Below are 17,053 nucleotides of genomic sequence, written 5' to 3'. Positions count from 1 at the left end.
AAACTATCTGGACTACAGAGGAAATGCTTGTGATAGGAGCTGCTAATATGGTGTGGAAACAAAATCTATGTAATGTTTAACTTTTTAAACTGTTACAACCAAGATTTGAACTTAGCTTTATCTAATATATGATATTTGCCTCAAGTGCACTACATTCTGGAAACAATTAATGCTATTATAATATTTTTCAACTTTTCTTACTAAAGACAAAACAACTTTACCAATCAATGCAGACGATAAATGTACAAATGAAAGGCAAGAAAAATAGCCACAATCTTCTGTGCAAAAACTTAAATGGAACAGAACTCAACAATTAAGTATTTTCAAATCCTGTAAATAAATAATTAACCATTATGACCACATCAAATTCAGGAGGAAACAATCATAAATGATTTATTAATAAAGTCATCAGATTTAACTATAGTTTTACAGTGCTCTGATATTTCTTTGGATACAATAAATTTCTGTGTCATGCTTCAAGGCATGAGAAAATAAAATTTACTACTTAAATTCTTAAGACATTATAAGTAATACAATCAAATATTTTGATCCTGTTTGTATAGGCATGATAGAGATAAACAATTTTGTTTGCTTAAAGATAATAACATGCTGACAAATTCACCAACGGCAACAATGAAGCATAAAACTTTGAATAATCATATTTTACAGGTTTTAATGTTTACCTCAAAAAAGTGTAATGCACCTAAAATAAACCCAAACAGGAGAAGGAAGCTGTGAGAAGAGATTTTTAAAATAAGCTGCTGTTAATTTCTTTTGATCAAGGAGTTTATCTTTGGACATAAAAGGTGTAGAAGAGAAACTAACAGCTCTGAAGAACATTTCATGTGATAAACAAGTTAAACTTTCCAGACATCCATAAAATGTCGTAGTTGTTACTGACAGTGTCACAAATGTAAATGTTGAAAGAAAAACTCTGAAGCATGTAAAAAATCCAAAAAACTTTAAAGAGTTCTATGGGTGATATGAGACTAAATTCATTCTTTCTTGTTTGTGTATAAGAACATATCATTAACCTTTAATGCCATAATTCACAAATACAGAAGTCATCCAGGAAGAATGACCTTTACGAACCAAATCATCAAAGACAGTTCATCAATAATTCAAAGTGATAATGTGTTAATAAAGTAGTATTCATATTTTTACTCAATATACCTAATCTTCAAACAACTAGAATGACCTTTACGAACCAATCTTCAAAGACAGTTCATTGATAATTCAAAGTGATAATGTGTTAATAAAGTAGTATTAATATTTTTACTCAGTATACCTAATCTTCAAACAATCAATATTTTCTATACTTGTGAATTTATATTTTTTAAATCTTTTAACACAAGAATTAAAACACCATAACTAAAAAAAAAAAAATTAATGTTTTGGTACATTACTGCCATTCAATCTAATTTAGTACCAGTAATAAATATAAGTTAAAATTTCCTAATTCAGTAAAAAAGAAGCTGAACAAAATGTGTTTTTTAATGAGAAAACAATAATAATGGTTCATTTTTGTACCATAAGAACCCTTTTTTTAAATTTCTAGATTTTATATATGCAAGTTATTTTAATTCACTAGGATTCATAAGTTGAAATTCAATATAAATAATTACTTAAATTAAAATACATTACAATGAATAAAACATTAATTTATATAGTAATAAAATAAAACAGAAAAGGCAGGTAACACTGTATAATTTTGTTGCAGTAAGATTTGCACCTATTATATACAAAATAATGAAAGAAAATTTTCAACATGCTTATAAAGGCTTCATACTGGTAGATAAAATATCATAACATGCATGTATTTCATAAACACACATCATAAGCTCATAAAGGGAAAGATCACAGAGAATTATAAATTATTTGTCTAGTCTGATGTAAATACATTTGAATAATGTTTTTAATAAGCTATTCATTTCAATGAGTAAATAAGTTTAAAATAAATTTTCTCATGAAATAGTATGAATTTAAGTTATACATATACATTAACAAGTCAATAGTATAAGTTACTAAATCAACTTCATTTATGAAGATGGTCTAAATTAATATAAAATACAAATATTTTACCTTCACTGTTTTGAAAAACATAATTCCTACCATTTAAAATCAATAAAAAATAATTAATACAGAAAAATACTATGAAGATAAGCATATTCACACACTAAAAGGAAGATATTTTGACTTCTTTATATTGTGTGTTTGTGTGTGTGCATGTGTGGGAGAAATTCTCAAGAGAGAACAGTTTGCATCTCTAGGATTCTGGTTTTGTGTTGCTACTTTCTGGAGTAATACATCAGAAATTTTATACAATATACTAATTCTATTTAGACAAACATAATCAGGCATAAGCTTATGTTTATGTGTAAAACCAGAATAGCTTAAATACCTCAAATACTGATACAATTACATGTTCCAATCTACAAATATTTGACTTTTGAAGTTTGCAAAGTATAATTGTTACATTAAAATGGCTAATAAGTGAAAACAAATTCACAGGTGAACATTTCTGCATTTATCTTAAATGCAAGATAAATTTCCAATAGAAATAAGCAATATTTCTCATATTTATATGTAGTCTAAAATATTATCAAATAGGTATTACTTTCTTCATTTGCATAATTATTCTTTATAAAAGCATAAATTATTTATTTATATTTAGAATTTATTAAGTTTCACTGTCTAAAAAACAGTTGACTAGCTTAAAATAGGCTAAAGCCTCTTCATAAGTAAGTAAGGTTTGTTTGGATTCGTTTTTTTTATGACTTTACTGAAGGAAAATACAAGAGAATTCAAACAGAAATAATACTTAGAATTAGTTTTTCTATTACTATTGTTTTATGCATTGGTTGATTTCAAGAGTCAGACTGTATGTTTGAGAATATATGGGTGGCAGATTAAAAATCACACCAAAATGTTCTGTGTTTTATTTTCATAAAAAACTGGAAATAACTTTTGAAAACCTAAAAGCCTTATAAAAGCACCACTGAATGTTTCATGCTAAAATTACATGTTTAAGAACAGAAAATACACAAGATATGTAAGTATCCAAATCTATGTAAGTTTGTGTTGTTATAAAGACAGGAAAAATTAATATTTTAATTTAAATTATTTATTTCTAAGTTACAACTAACTATACTTGCTGCATTTACCCTTTATATTAAGAAGTGGTCCTATCCAATTGTTCAAAAAACAAAAGATAGCTTCAAATGTTTGTACATTCAGCTGCAGTCTAGAAAACTTTTGATTTAGTTGATATTTGTCTATTTTAAGTTTATCTGACTCAGTTTATTCTCAAAACTTTTTCAGACACTCAGTAGATGTGTTGGACTGACAAAAGTAAAGTGCTTCTGTACATCTGAAAGAGATTTATGAAGCACTAGAGGAACATGCTTTTAAAAATAAATATACTCTGACAGCTTCTGAAGCAAATAACAGTCAGAGAAACTTATCCTGTTTGCTGGATTTGGACAACATATTTTTGTAATTAAACAACATATAAATCTGAAAATTGCTAACCCTAGTTTATATGCTAAAATACCTTCAAACGTTTCATCTCACTAGTTGATCATTAATTCTATGTACACAGGTGGGAGGTCACAATGTACATATCATAACCTTTTACAGGGCATTACATATTTGATGCAATAGTTATCAACTAATAATTTTACCTTTACTGCTGATTTAGTGACAGCTTATGGTAGAGGATAGTTAAACACTAAACAGAATAAACAAGGATACTAAAACACTTATGGCAGTATGCATTTTGGAGATCCAATATATGATACAGATAGAATATGCAAACTGTATTATCGATAATTGTTGTTTTTTTCACATGAATATCATCTTGCAGTTTGACTTTTGAAGAGTCTGAGTCAAGACTGACATCAACAATTCACGGACATATCTCGAGTCCAAACATTTTTTATCTTTTTAGTTACAACAAACTTGTACATTTGACCAAGAGCTTGCTGCACCTCACGTGAATAAAAGTTGTAAACTTTGAACTATACTCAACATTCCTTCTCAGGGTACAGTATTAACTATGAACTAACATACATAAGGCTTTGAATTATGTTGCTTTTTCACAATTTTTTTTCCAATATATTATACATATTTAAAATCAAATTTCAACTTTTTTAGTATAACATAATAAATAAATGGCCAGTTAATCAAACAGATTAATTTTATCAAAATATTTTACAAGATATATTACAAAGTACAAATAAGGATCCCTTAGAAATTTAAAAGAATGAAAATCTACATTGCCAACTGAGAGAAAAATAAAAAGTTCAAGTCAGAATATGGGAATTTCATAAATACAGTTCAACTATCCTACATAAGAACAAGAGCATTATTACACATAATCACCAGAAATAATTTAAGTTTAAAACTATCAAACTAGTGAAATAATTTTAAACTATTGGATATATTGATCTCAGGAGAGCTGTGTTAAATAAAAATGTATAAAAAATTAACCTTAATTTTTTAAATGTTTAAAACCCTTGTAAAACTGGCACAAGTCCACATTTTTGTTAAAAATTAAATATCTTTTGTTGAAACAAATATTTTACTTTGAATCACTTGACAGTTTCAAATTTCTATTTTGCCTAAATACACATATCAACAACAATTTACAATGTCTCTAGTATATAGCCCATCAAAAAATGATGGGGAAAATTCTACCATCCCCACCCCACAGGTACACCATAACCTCACATTTCATACATAACCAAACTAAATAAACTTTGCAAAATCAAGCTTCTCTAACAAAGCAGCAAAAAAGTACAACTGCAGCAGTCAAACATCAGTAAATTCCTTTGTGAGCCAATCAAAATTAAGATCATTCATAAAATAAATTCATTGCATATTCACAAAATGATTATTGGTTAAAATTAGTTAGATTAACTTCTCATACATACAGAAAATTCATTTTTGTAACACCATGTTCTAACAATGACTTTTATGTCGACATTTAGCAAGTATAATCTAATATTGTTGTTAGTCTACAATTATAGTCTATAAGTATAAAATAAAACATATAAACAAAATTGGAAACATATTTGTTGATTTCTTAATTTAAAGTCTCAGTTGATTAAAGAGGTTTAATTTTATAAAAAAAACACTGATGATATAAAATAAAATAGCCTAATTCAGAAACTATTTAGGTTTACATATCAGGATAAATGCATTTTGGCTATAATGATTCCTATTTTGAGTCATGAAATGTAATGTGACATACACACTAACTTTTATATAGATTAGATACCTGTTAGACATTGTATTTCCAAAGTCAGTCAAAGCTAAAAATAGTAAAAGAAAAATTATGGACTGAGTTTTCTATAAAATTCTGCCATTTTTCTTAATTTTGGGGGTGCTAAATTTTTCCAGATTCAGTCAATATTTTTTACCACTCCAACAATCTTTCTTCTATCTTTGTTCAGGAAAGGGTTAATATATTCATGAAATAAAATATGTAGCAAGATAAATAACCCTCTCCATGAAGCACTGTACAACCTGAAGAAAATACTTTAAAACTACTATATCACACTGTAGGATTGAGAAAAAAAGCACACTGTATGAAGACTCAGTTAAACAAACATTAGGAGGAAAATTATAGAAATGAATTGAGATTAATTACAGAAGTAAAAGAAAGAAATGGTAAAACATAAAAGCAGACAGTGTGATCTTTGACACCTATAGAAGTATAGAACTATTTCACTCAATATAAAAATGAGGCATAAAAAAACCTACATAACTGAGTGAGATTTAGTTGAAACCCTACTAAATAATTCTACATTTTGGTGTATATTACACATGTAAGTACTATACAAATTTAACATCTTGCAAATTCAATAAACAAAAGGTAAAAAGACAAACAGGCCAGGAAAATACCCCAAAAAAACATCTAGTAGCATGGTACATTTCAGCACATGTAAAAAAAATTATATTGCTCACTTTATAAACTTCATTCATTAAAAAAACCAAAAAACACTGCTGTTTAGGTACATTTTGTACACTTCCAGAGATTTCTCAGGTTGATTTTTGCTCAAAAGATTATTTTATACATCCATGAATCAACTTAAGTACTTCTAATGCATGTTCATTAATGTTCAAAGATATAATGTTAAATACTAAGCACAAACTAAATAATACATATGCCCAATTCAAATCCAGGGAAGGAAGAAGGAAGGGGGGAGACATATAACAATCTCAATGTTCTAAGAACACCTGAAGTGCCCACTATCCTGTGTTTTTTTTCTCAATAAATACTTGACTTTCATGTTAAAAAGAAAAAGTCTATTTGGAAGAACATTTCCCTCCCTCACTATGTAGTGCTGGTTACACCCTTGAAACCTACTTTAGTTATATGAGTAATATATAAAAAAAATACATCATTGAGTGACTTCTTTGTAATTCATATAAAATAACTAATTCATTACAGAGAGACATTCAATTTAAAAGGAATACTTAGATGCCTTAATGATGACAAAAAAGTCTGAAAATTATCTTTTACCTGTTCAAGTGTTAGGTGATAAACAATATTTACAAAACATTCTCAAAAAACTGTTAGGTAATTATGAAGTATCTTCTGTTAAAATTGTTTGATCAAGTGAATGGATGAAATTCACAGAAATATTAAGAAAAATTTATTACATTCTCAATTAACTAAAATAAGAAACAAGACCTTTCTCAACTAAAATATAAAGTCAAACTTAAAGTTTTTAGCAACAATTGTAAAACTAAAAATGCAATGTCTGAACATACACAAAAACGTTTCTTTCATTATTCCATTGCTGTACTTTAGATTGACTCCCTCATCCCACTCAGCTGTCAAATGTTTAACTAATACTAACATATATTTCTTTGTATTAAAAAAAGAAAACCTGAATGTATAGTAACAAAGGTATACAAACAATGATGCTTTGTTAACAATATTGCCACTTTGTACAAAGACAATTATAATAACAGAAAAACAATAATGAAGCAAGCAAATATAAATGGAAAAAAGTTAATTATTATCAAAACTTACAGTATAATGGAAGCATAATGGCAAAGAAAATAGAGAAATTGTTTTAACAGGACACAGTGAAACATAAATCAATGCAAACACTTGGAGTCAAAAACATTTAAGACAAAGTGTAACAAAGAAGCAAATTCATGAATGAAAAATAATATTAGGACAAACACATTAAATTTATAACTATATTAGTCAATACATATTATCCCATTGGCACAGTTACTTGAATATGTATTTCTGATAAATACCTCTGCATACAGTAGGTATTTTAAGTGCACCTGCAACTCAGAACTTGTGAATATTTTGAGATTTAATGAATGCCATAAAAGGTAATGAACATTTATGAGTACCTGCCATTGAGAATTTGTGCATTTCATTAGCCTTTAACTACCTCTCATCTACATGCTGTGTTTAGATGTGAACTGAGATAACAACTGATGTAATCATCATGTAGCAATAGCTTCCATCAACAGGAGGGCAACACATCTAAAGTACATCCACTTGAAATTAACTTCATTCTTAGACAATAAAAAATTATATTCACCAGTAACGGGTAGGAAGGTATACAGATAAGTAATTATATAATTATTTATCAGAAATACATTTTCACATATGGAAAACATTAACTTCCAAAATGACCCACTTATCCCTCTGTATATAGCAGCTAGAATCCCACATCATGTAATGGTGGGGTCAGTACAAATGAGAAATTAGAGATAAGCTACCCTCATAAAAGAAGAGGGAAAGCCCATGAATGAGACACCAAATGGAAGGTGCTTACCAGAGAGACAACACTCATGGGAAATTGCATGCTTCTTGGGCAGAGGATACTCTTTACATTGACAGATGTATGAATGGAGGAAAGTAAAACATGGCCAATGTGGAAAAAAATACCCAAATAACCAAGTTATTGCAAACAACGGGTCAGATGGATATAAGAAGTAGTGTGGTTAGAATAATAATCAAGCCATATAGTTTGAAAGTTATGTTGCAAAATCTATTCACTATGCATACAGGAGCAAGACTAAGGTCCTTTCCTGTTTCCAAAGGAGAACATTTTGCCCCATCCAGTTGGTTGGTTGAAGATGAGATAATTATTAAAAGTAGGTAAAAAGTACTTACTCCCTAAAAATGAGTGAGCAAATTGAAGAACTGGGATAGAAGGTAGAAGATGTCTAGATGAAGATGAAACTGCAAAATGATGAAAAAGGTGTGTTGGATGTTGTCCACTTCCCTAGCTGCTGAAAAAGCAAGGCCAGAGTGTCAAAAGATAAATATGACTAGACATGACATGAAAAATCTGTGATCATTCTCTATGGAAGAACAAGAGATTTGGATGAAGTGCTGAGATTAACAGGTAAGAATGATAGACTAAAAATTCCTGGATGAAAGAAGAGAGCAGTCAGTGTTTAAAAGAGAGCAGGATATGCAGAAGACATATAAAACATAAATATCAGACAGCAACAATCTCAAATCACGAGGAAACAGGCCTTCAATGAAAGGTGAGAGAAGGAATAAGTGGCCAAAATGAAGCCTAGGTGAGAGTATAAATAACCACAAGAAATCCCAATCAGGGAAATGAGCCAGATGAGGAGAAATAAGAAGGAAGGACCAAAACAAGAATTGAAAAACTTGATGGCTGACTTCAAGAACTTAACTAAAATAATCATAATGGCTATCCTCTAGATTTTAATTGAAGTAAACAGATGACTGTTCCCAGGAACTTAATTAACACAGTCATGATGATCCTAAGTTATTTAAGAAACACAGTCTTCATGATTGTCAAGGAACATGTTATTCCATCACGAATGAGAAAAAGAAAAGTTTCAAATCATTGTCTGTGTATAACATTGAAAAGAAATTATTTAATAATTATCAATAAACTATTTAACTAACATAGTCATGATGATTGTCAAGGAACATGTTGTTCTATCACGAATGAGAAAAAGAAAAGTTTCAAATTATTGTGTGTATATATAAGGTCATTCCATATGTAATGTTTTTTGAGATATGGTAAGTTTAAATGCATACTTCTTGGCTATATGAAGTTATTCTCACAGTTATATGGGTTGACTTCAAAGTGTAAGTCAGTTCATTTCTTTACTAGTTTTTGTATCATTTATTTTAGAAGCCCCAGTTACCATGGAGGTGTCAGAGAAGCACAGAAGGCATATACAAAATGTTTTAAGAGTTCAGAAAAGAGAAAAGTGCAACTGAAGCTAAGCAAACCATTCAAGAGATGTACAGCAATGACATTCTGAATGTGAGGAAGTGTAAAAGATGACTCAATAAGTTTAGAACTGGTGACGGAAGTTTGACAGATGCAGATTGCACTGTGCACCATGTTGGGTTTGATAATGACTTGCTTCTAACAACACTAGAAGAGGATTGTGTGTAGCTATTAAAGAATTACTTATTGTATGACCTGATATATATATATATATTATGGAAGAGAAATAATTATCAATAAGTTTATTTAACTAGCATAATCATGAGAATTATCAAGGAACGTTATTCCAACATAAATGAGAAAAATTTCACATTATGGTGTAGGTATATATACACTGCTGGCCAAAATCTTAAGGCCAATGAGCATAAAGTAAAATATGCATTTTCCATTGTTAGACTCAACCACTTATTTAAGTAGAGCTTCGAAAGATGAAAATAAGACAAGGGAAAATAAAAATGAAAAACATTTTTTAGCATTTAATAGGGATAATGTGAACACTATGAAATTAGCCTAAATACTAGCTGGTCAAAACTTTAAGACCATACTGAAACAAAGCGTTAATTGGTAAACACGTAATAAAATTTAGTCATTTGTGTTCAAGCATTAGCGTTGTCAACATTTCCAACTGACATTTAATGTGTTACATTGGGTAAAAACATGGCAAAGGCTAAAAAGTTGACAAAGTATAAAGGTGACAGAATTGTCGAGCTGCAAAAGCAAGGTCTCTCTCAACGTGCTATCGCTGGTAAGATTGGGTGTAGTAAAACTGCTGTTGTAAATTTCTTAAAAGACCCTGAGGGATACGAAACGAGAATTTCAAGTAGATGGCCCAAGGAAATTTTGCCAGCGTTGAGCAGGAGGATTCAACAGGTTGTCCGGAAAGACACCAGTCAATCGTCAAACCAGATTAAGGCCCTTATGGATGCAGTATGCAGCTCAAGAACAATAAGACAGCATCTATGAGAGAAAGGCTTTAAAAACTGTAAATGTCTTCAAAGGCCACACCTCAGTCCACACCATGAAACAGCTCGGTTAAACTTTGCTGAGAAGCACCAATCATGGGACGTAGAAAGGTGGAAGAAGGTTTTGTTCTCTGATGAGAAAAAATTTAACCTGGATGGTCAAGATGGCTTCCAACGTTACTGGTACGATAAGAATATCCCACCGGAGACATTTTCTATATGACACAGTGGAGGAGGTTCCATCATGATTTGGGGTGCTTTGGTTATAAAGGGGCATTGAACAGCAGCTGGCTACATTGGCATGTTGAGAGAGCATCCTTATTGACTGAAGGCTCTCGTTTGTATGGAAATGAATGGATCTTTTAGTAGTACAATGCTGCAATCCACAATGCCTGCAGGACAAAGGACTTTTTCAATGTAAATAACGTGATTCTTTTGGACCATCTAAGGTGTTTGCCCGAACTGAACCCCACTGAAAATGTTTGGAGATGGATGGCAAGGGAAGTCTGTAGAAATGGACGTCCATTCCAAACAGTGCATGATCCTCATGAAGCCATCTTCACCACTTGGAATAACATTCCAGCCAGCTTCCTGCAAATGGTTATATTGACCATGCCAAAGGAAATATTTGAAATTATTTATATGTACATATAATATGGAAGAGAAATTATTTGATAATTATCAATAATACATCAAATCAATATTAATAAAATTAATCAAACAAAGTACACTAGTATATAGAAGTAGCACATGAAAAAACATTTGAGTGTTTAACAAATACCAAAATCATCTCATACTTTAAAGAAAAAAATGGATATCCCAAAAATTCATAAAGTAAATGTAGAATCCTTCTCCCAAACAAACAATATATGTCTTATTTCAATGAAATTAAACTTCTTGTCAGCTCGAGAAAAACTGCAATTAATGAGGGGATGTCAGTTCCCAGTACTTATGGGGACAATGAAGAGATGAGAACAGAAACCAAGAGATGGGAATATGACTATCTCTATAGCATTTTAAACTAAGATCTATGACACTGTAGACGTACTGGCAGAACTTTGATTGAAGACATGGAGAAACAAGAGAACAGGCTGTCAATTAACAGCTTTTAACAATAACCAATTATCATTTAGTTCTGACAAATCTGTGGAACCAAACCAATTAGATTGGAGATCTACTTGCAAGGTAAGCATAGTGCTAGTCGAATCATTTTTGAACTCACAAAAATGAGAAAATAAAAAATATGTCATGCTTTTTGTGCCAAAAATCAGTTATCTCATGACAAATCCAGTGGCCAATAAAGATGCTGCTTGTTGAATTCCTGATCCTTTAAGGTCCTGAAGATAGTTGTTCTTCAGAATATAATAAACATTCACATTATAAACTCTAACTACTGGTAGCTTCTCTAGTTAACTAGCATAATTATCAAATGTTACATAATATGAGCAAATAGTAAGATGATGTCAAAAGAGAACTTAGTTACTAACTTAAGATTTATTGAAGTAGCAACGCTGGCAGCCGCGCACGCGATGTACGACCACTTTAATGCTAGCCTGCTGCAAATACGCTGAACTTGATGTCTAAATTAAAGTTCGTTTTACGACCATGTTGTGACTTTCAGATATATGTGTTTGGTTTAAATTTAATCTACAAATGTTTATTGTTGTTTATAGCAAAAGAAATTATTTGTTGCGTGCGTACTATATGAACAGGCAACCGATAAAAACGCCGATCACTGGAATAAGTTGTGCAGTTGCTCGTGGCGCATGAAGCGCAATTATTCAGATCAACCCCTCTTTGTGTTGTTTTGGCGCGAAGAAAATCGGAACGTGTTGACCTGAATTGATGTTAACCAATCAGAGCACAGATTTGCGATCACGTGAATGTTTGTTGTTTCTGCATATCTCGACAAAAACATAAAGAATCACAGAAAGTCTACATTCGAATTCGTCCCCTTCGGGGAATATTAGAGGTAAGCAACGTATATCATTCGATAGGTTATCTATCATAGAATATATTGACCAAGTTTGACGTTGTTTAGAGTATATTTTCTATGCGGCATCGATCTCTAAACCGATGCGATTTCTGTGTTTTGATTGTGCGAGGCCAGCACGCTGGTCCCCTTTCTTGACCAGCCAGCTAAGGCTGGCGAGAGCGGGAGTGATCAGGGCGACTTAATTATATGGAGGGGAGCGATATTTTGGGTAGAAGATTATAGTAGCTGATGAAAAACAAATAAACTTACTTTATCTATTATATTAAGAGATGTTTCATAAGAAATGTTAATAGGAAATTACAGACGTTTTTGTTGATAAATTTGTTATCAATGGAAGGAATATTATTTTAAAAAATAAGCTGTTCCCCCCGTCATAAGCCTGTGCGGTGTACCACTGCGGACAGTTGACGTTACATAGCAAAGGTTGTTTAATTTATATATAGTAAATAAATAAATAAATATATATAGAATGTGTTTTTTGTGTCCTGTGTTTGTATCTAGTGATCAGAGTATTAAACAATGTAGGCTTAGTTAACCTATAGCTACAATTTAACAGTGTATATAAATATGATACATCATTTCAATAGTATTCTTAAATAAAACCTACATTGTGTGAGAATGGAAAATATATATATATACCTTACATGTTTATATACCTTGTAAATAACACACACACATACATGTGTAAATTATATATATATATAATGGTGTCTTATTTCAGGATGGCTTTTCATGGGCCATACCTGGAGTCTGCTGGATTGAGCAGCGATGTTCTCATAGAAGAAGATGAAGAGCTACCAGTTATTGGTGGCCTCGGCCTCCTTCGAGGTCTTGTAATAGAGCTGTGTGACTTTGCCAGATTACATAGGTGGACAGACAAAAAATTGATAGATATCATTCTAAAGATGACACCAGACATTACTAAATCATATGATACCATCCAGATAAGGATCAGTAGATTAAGAGCAAAGAAAAGGACAGTGAAAAAAGGGACCGCTAAATATAAAGCCTTTATGGAATCCCCATTTTTTGACAGCATCAGTCCTCAGAATACAGATGTTGTTACACCACAAGAAACAGATATCTTACCAGAACCACATCCAGTTATAACAGAAGCACAAAAACACAATGACACCTGTACTGATAGCATACTGATGGCAGACTGGCTGATCAGAATAAGGAGATAAACTTAAAGAAGCATTTGCTAAATCAACACGAAAAACAACTTGCAAAAACAAAGCATGATTTAGAAATAGCTAGTAAAAACTACCAAGGCTTGGTCACTACTCTAAACAAAATGTCAACAAAAGGGATAAAAGAGGACGAGAGGCACTTAGAAGCATTAAAGTTAAAGAGAAGATTATTTGTCAACAGACACTAGAACTCTCTGATTACCGCAACAAAACAAGATTAATGGATAAAAAAATAAAAACTCTTCTTTTCAAGCTACTGACAGAAAAGTAAAAGAAAAGAAATGCACAGAAAAATGCTAGTTGGGCAAAAAAACAGCTTGAATCACATGAGGGCTGTGTGCCAATGTCAAAATACTTAGAATTGAAAAATAAATTTTGTAGCTCAGTTAGCAAAATTGATGTGTTAGAAGTTGAGCTTGATGGCTTGAAGGAACAGGTTAAGTTAAAGACTATGGACTTAAAAGATGATAAAGGGCGGTATGGTATTTAAACTCGCATGGCTGTAAATGAGCTTAGTTCACTGGACATTGCACAAAGTAAAGTAGGTCCTGCAATGCAAGCTGTTGTTCTGTGGCTATTTAATATAACATTAAAAATGTGTCTAATCGTAGAACAATTCAAGAAATTAATGATGAAGGACATTACATAGCCAAGTATTTCATTTCACAAAAAATTTTGTCTTCAAAAAACTGGGGCATCTCTAAAGATGGAACTTCTAGGAAAAAGCGCAAGATCCTGGATACAACACTTGTTGCAGATGATGGCTCTACAATGTCTGTAGGTTTTTGCCAGGTGGCTAGTGAAACAGCCCAGACCATATCAAATGTGACATCTGAACATCTGGATGAGCTAGCTGTTGTGGCAGGTGGTGACAAGAACATTTTCCTACATAATATTTTAAGTAAACTATCATTTTTCATGTTGGACAGGGCTGCTGCAGAAAAGAAATCAGATATACTTTTGGAAGAATGGAGAAATTCAGTACTGGAGGATGCTTCAGAAGATGATGTACAAGAAATCAACAAATTCTATTGCATGGCACATGTATTCCTTGGCTGCCACAGGAATGTGTTAGGTGAGATTGGCCCAGTCATCAATGAGAAAGGTGCATTAGGCCGTGACCAGCTCCCCCAATTTGTGAACTATCGCAAGGATTGCATTGTAGAAAGGGTAGTGCAAACAGCATCTGAGGTTTTTGGTCCTGTTGGGGACTATCTTGGTTTAAGAGACCTGTGGGAAGTTCATTGTGCAACACTAGGTTTGAAATCATTAATAAATAATTATAAGGACAATCATTTTAATGGATTATTTGAAACCTCAGCACAAGTACTTTATCACAGAAAGGACTTTTTGTATTTGTTACGCATGCGGTCATCAAATAAAAAGCTCCAGGCACTTTCAGCTGACTTGTCAGACCCACTGGTAGTCAGCTTTATACAAGCAATGGCAGTTGTGTTTATTCAAGTGACAGGACCATTTTGGAACTTATTAGAAGATGGTTCTGTACCATATGTTAGTCTTTGTAATTTCATACAACCACTGCACGCTTATCTTGAGGCTGCCTCAGAGGACCCCTCTATTTTCTTTAATGAGGACGGTTCAGCATGCCTTAGGACCCACAGAGGACACTTAATCTAGTTGTATATTCAGTCTGGATTACTGACAGCGTTCTATCCTGAGCATGAGGCAGAGCTCAAGCAGACATTAGCAGCAGCAAGCCGGGGCTTGATTAAAACAGTTCAAATGCAGCTGAAAGACTTTTTATCAGGGGGGTGCTATGGAAACCTTCCCTCCACACAATTACTTGAATCCACCAAGTTTTCACACAAGACTAATCTTGCCTGTGAACATCACTTTGGCTCATTGGATTCATGTATGAAGTGCAGACCAAACTGCACCCTTCACCACCACAGCACTCTTCATCTTCTTAAGAGAAACCACACAGCAATAAAAACTTGGTTTACTGGTCTCTTTGATGATAAGAAAAAAAGAGCTGTGGTGTAGAGCAAGGGCAAATGCAAGGAGCCTGAGAAAGATACACCAGGATGCAGAGTCTGAAGAGAGGCAGAAGCTACTACCTTCATCCTGCCAAGACAAACAAGCTGATTGCAATCCACAGGGACAGAGCCAGACCACGAGTCCAAGAAGCTAAAGGGCCTGAGGGACAAGCTGGATAGACTACTGCCACCCCAAGACACACAGCTTACACCTCAGCAGTGGGTAGCTGTGGCGTATCAAGAAGGATGGTACCCAGGTATGTAACTAAACTTTTATACAATAATATGAAATGTAAAGGCTTGGTTACTCACTATATATACAAAATCAGTGAAAAGATAATTAAAGCATTAGTTCTGATTAAAAATAATCATATAAATGTAAAATATAAAGAAATGGATAGTCACAGACAATTGCAAATCATATATACATATATATATATATATATAATTTCTTTCAGGTCTCGTGCTACAACATGATGCAGGAAGGGTTCAAGTAAACTTCTCTGCCTGTACAGGAAATGCAACCCACTTCAAATGGCCTACAGGAAAGACATTCAATAGGTGCAAAAGAAGTTTGTACTTTCAGTTGATCTAGGAATGGAACCAGTCTCAGGAGGGCGGATGTGGACCACAAAGTCATCTACCAGCATAGACAATGTTTACAAAATTTATACCAAAGTTTACTTCTGAACATTTAATACCATTGAGGTTGATATAGGCCTTCTTTTTGTCAAATATAATGTAACAAAATTGGAAAGTAACACTAAACTTGATATATACGAAGTGATATTTAATGGCATGATTTTTATTGAGTACTGACATTTAGTCATTGGTACATGATAGGAAGATAATACACAACAATGTTCATATTTAATTTTTTCATAAGTTTTGAAAGATATATTTTAATTATTATTAAAGCATGTGTAAAAGCATATAATAATTGTTTATTATCATCAATAACATCTCTTAAAAGCATATCTTTATTTTCATTGCTTTAAATGGTACATTGATCATGCTTTTTCACAAGGTGTGGACACAGAAATAAATGTCAAGTTCATCTCAAAATTTGTTGACTATATTTCTTTGAATAAATGTCTCTATATGTTAAATGTGGTTCATTATATGTTTTTTTAATGCCAAATTCAAATTCTATGGCTCAAATTACATAAAAAATGGAAAGTTTAAAATAAATATTATGAAAAATGTGGAAAATATAATAAAATATGAGCGAAATTTTGAAAAATGTGCGGCCGCGAGATAAGCCTGGATTATCTATGCTAATCTGTTCTCAAATCCTATCTGTGAACACGACACTCTTTTTGTCATAACTTTTTTATTATTTAATATTTTTTTTAAATTTAAAAAGTATTATTGTTCTTACATCAATGGCTTTAAAATTAAAGCTTTAAAATTGATACATTTTTCATGAAATATTTTGATCCCCCATTGCTAATTGAAGAAGTAACAGCTTTGTTGAAAGATATTTTAGAAGTGTTAACTACATTGGACAGACTAAACTGTGCCTAAGTGTATTTCACATGATGTTTTAACTGATCAGCTGCCGTAGTGTCAGATTAAATAATTTACCGTTTTTAATGTAGAAGCTTTTCAAGACAGTTTTGGTACTGAAGATTTGGATATT

General features: G+C 32.0%; 1 protein-coding gene and 1 long non-coding RNA gene across 3 annotated transcripts in view; one reads left to right on the top strand and one right to left on the bottom strand.

Annotated features, from left to right (window-relative positions):
- The window catches only part of LOC143235009 (uncharacterized), a 68,895-nt gene that overhangs the window by 10,240 nt on the left and 41,602 nt on the right, over positions 1 to 17,053 (bottom strand). Inside the window, exon 3 of one of the 2 annotated variants that reach the window (XR_013018888.1) lies at positions 8,156 to 8,274. The exons of the other annotated variant lie outside the window; for it this stretch is intronic. This is a non-coding gene — a long non-coding RNA (uncharacterized LOC143235009). The remainder of the gene's footprint in view (positions 1 to 8,155; positions 8,275 to 17,053) is intronic. 2 annotated transcript variants of the gene reach the window in all.
- On the top strand, positions 12,122 to 13,547 carry LOC143235008 (uncharacterized). The gene is made up of 2 exons (XM_076472713.1): positions 12,122 to 12,197; positions 12,943 to 13,547. The coding sequence occupies exon 2, from the start codon at positions 12,944 to 12,946 to the stop codon at positions 13,406 to 13,408; it is 465 nt and encodes a 154-aa protein (XP_076328828.1). The 5' UTR covers positions 12,122 to 12,197; position 12,943; the 3' UTR covers positions 13,409 to 13,547.

Source organism: Tachypleus tridentatus, chromosome 12, assembly GCF_004210375.1.
Source record: "Tachypleus tridentatus isolate NWPU-2018 chromosome 12, ASM421037v1, whole genome shotgun sequence".
Classification (NCBI taxonomy): domain Eukaryota; kingdom Metazoa; phylum Arthropoda; class Merostomata; order Xiphosura; family Limulidae; genus Tachypleus; species Tachypleus tridentatus.
Note: the sequence above shows the minus strand (reverse complement) of the source record. Positions and strands in the feature narration are given on the sequence as shown.

Coding starts and splice junctions, on each gene's coding strand:
- LOC143235008 (XM_076472713.1), top strand. CDS start 12,944: ATGGCTTTTCATGGGCCATACCTGGAGTCTGCTGGATTGAGCAGCGAT.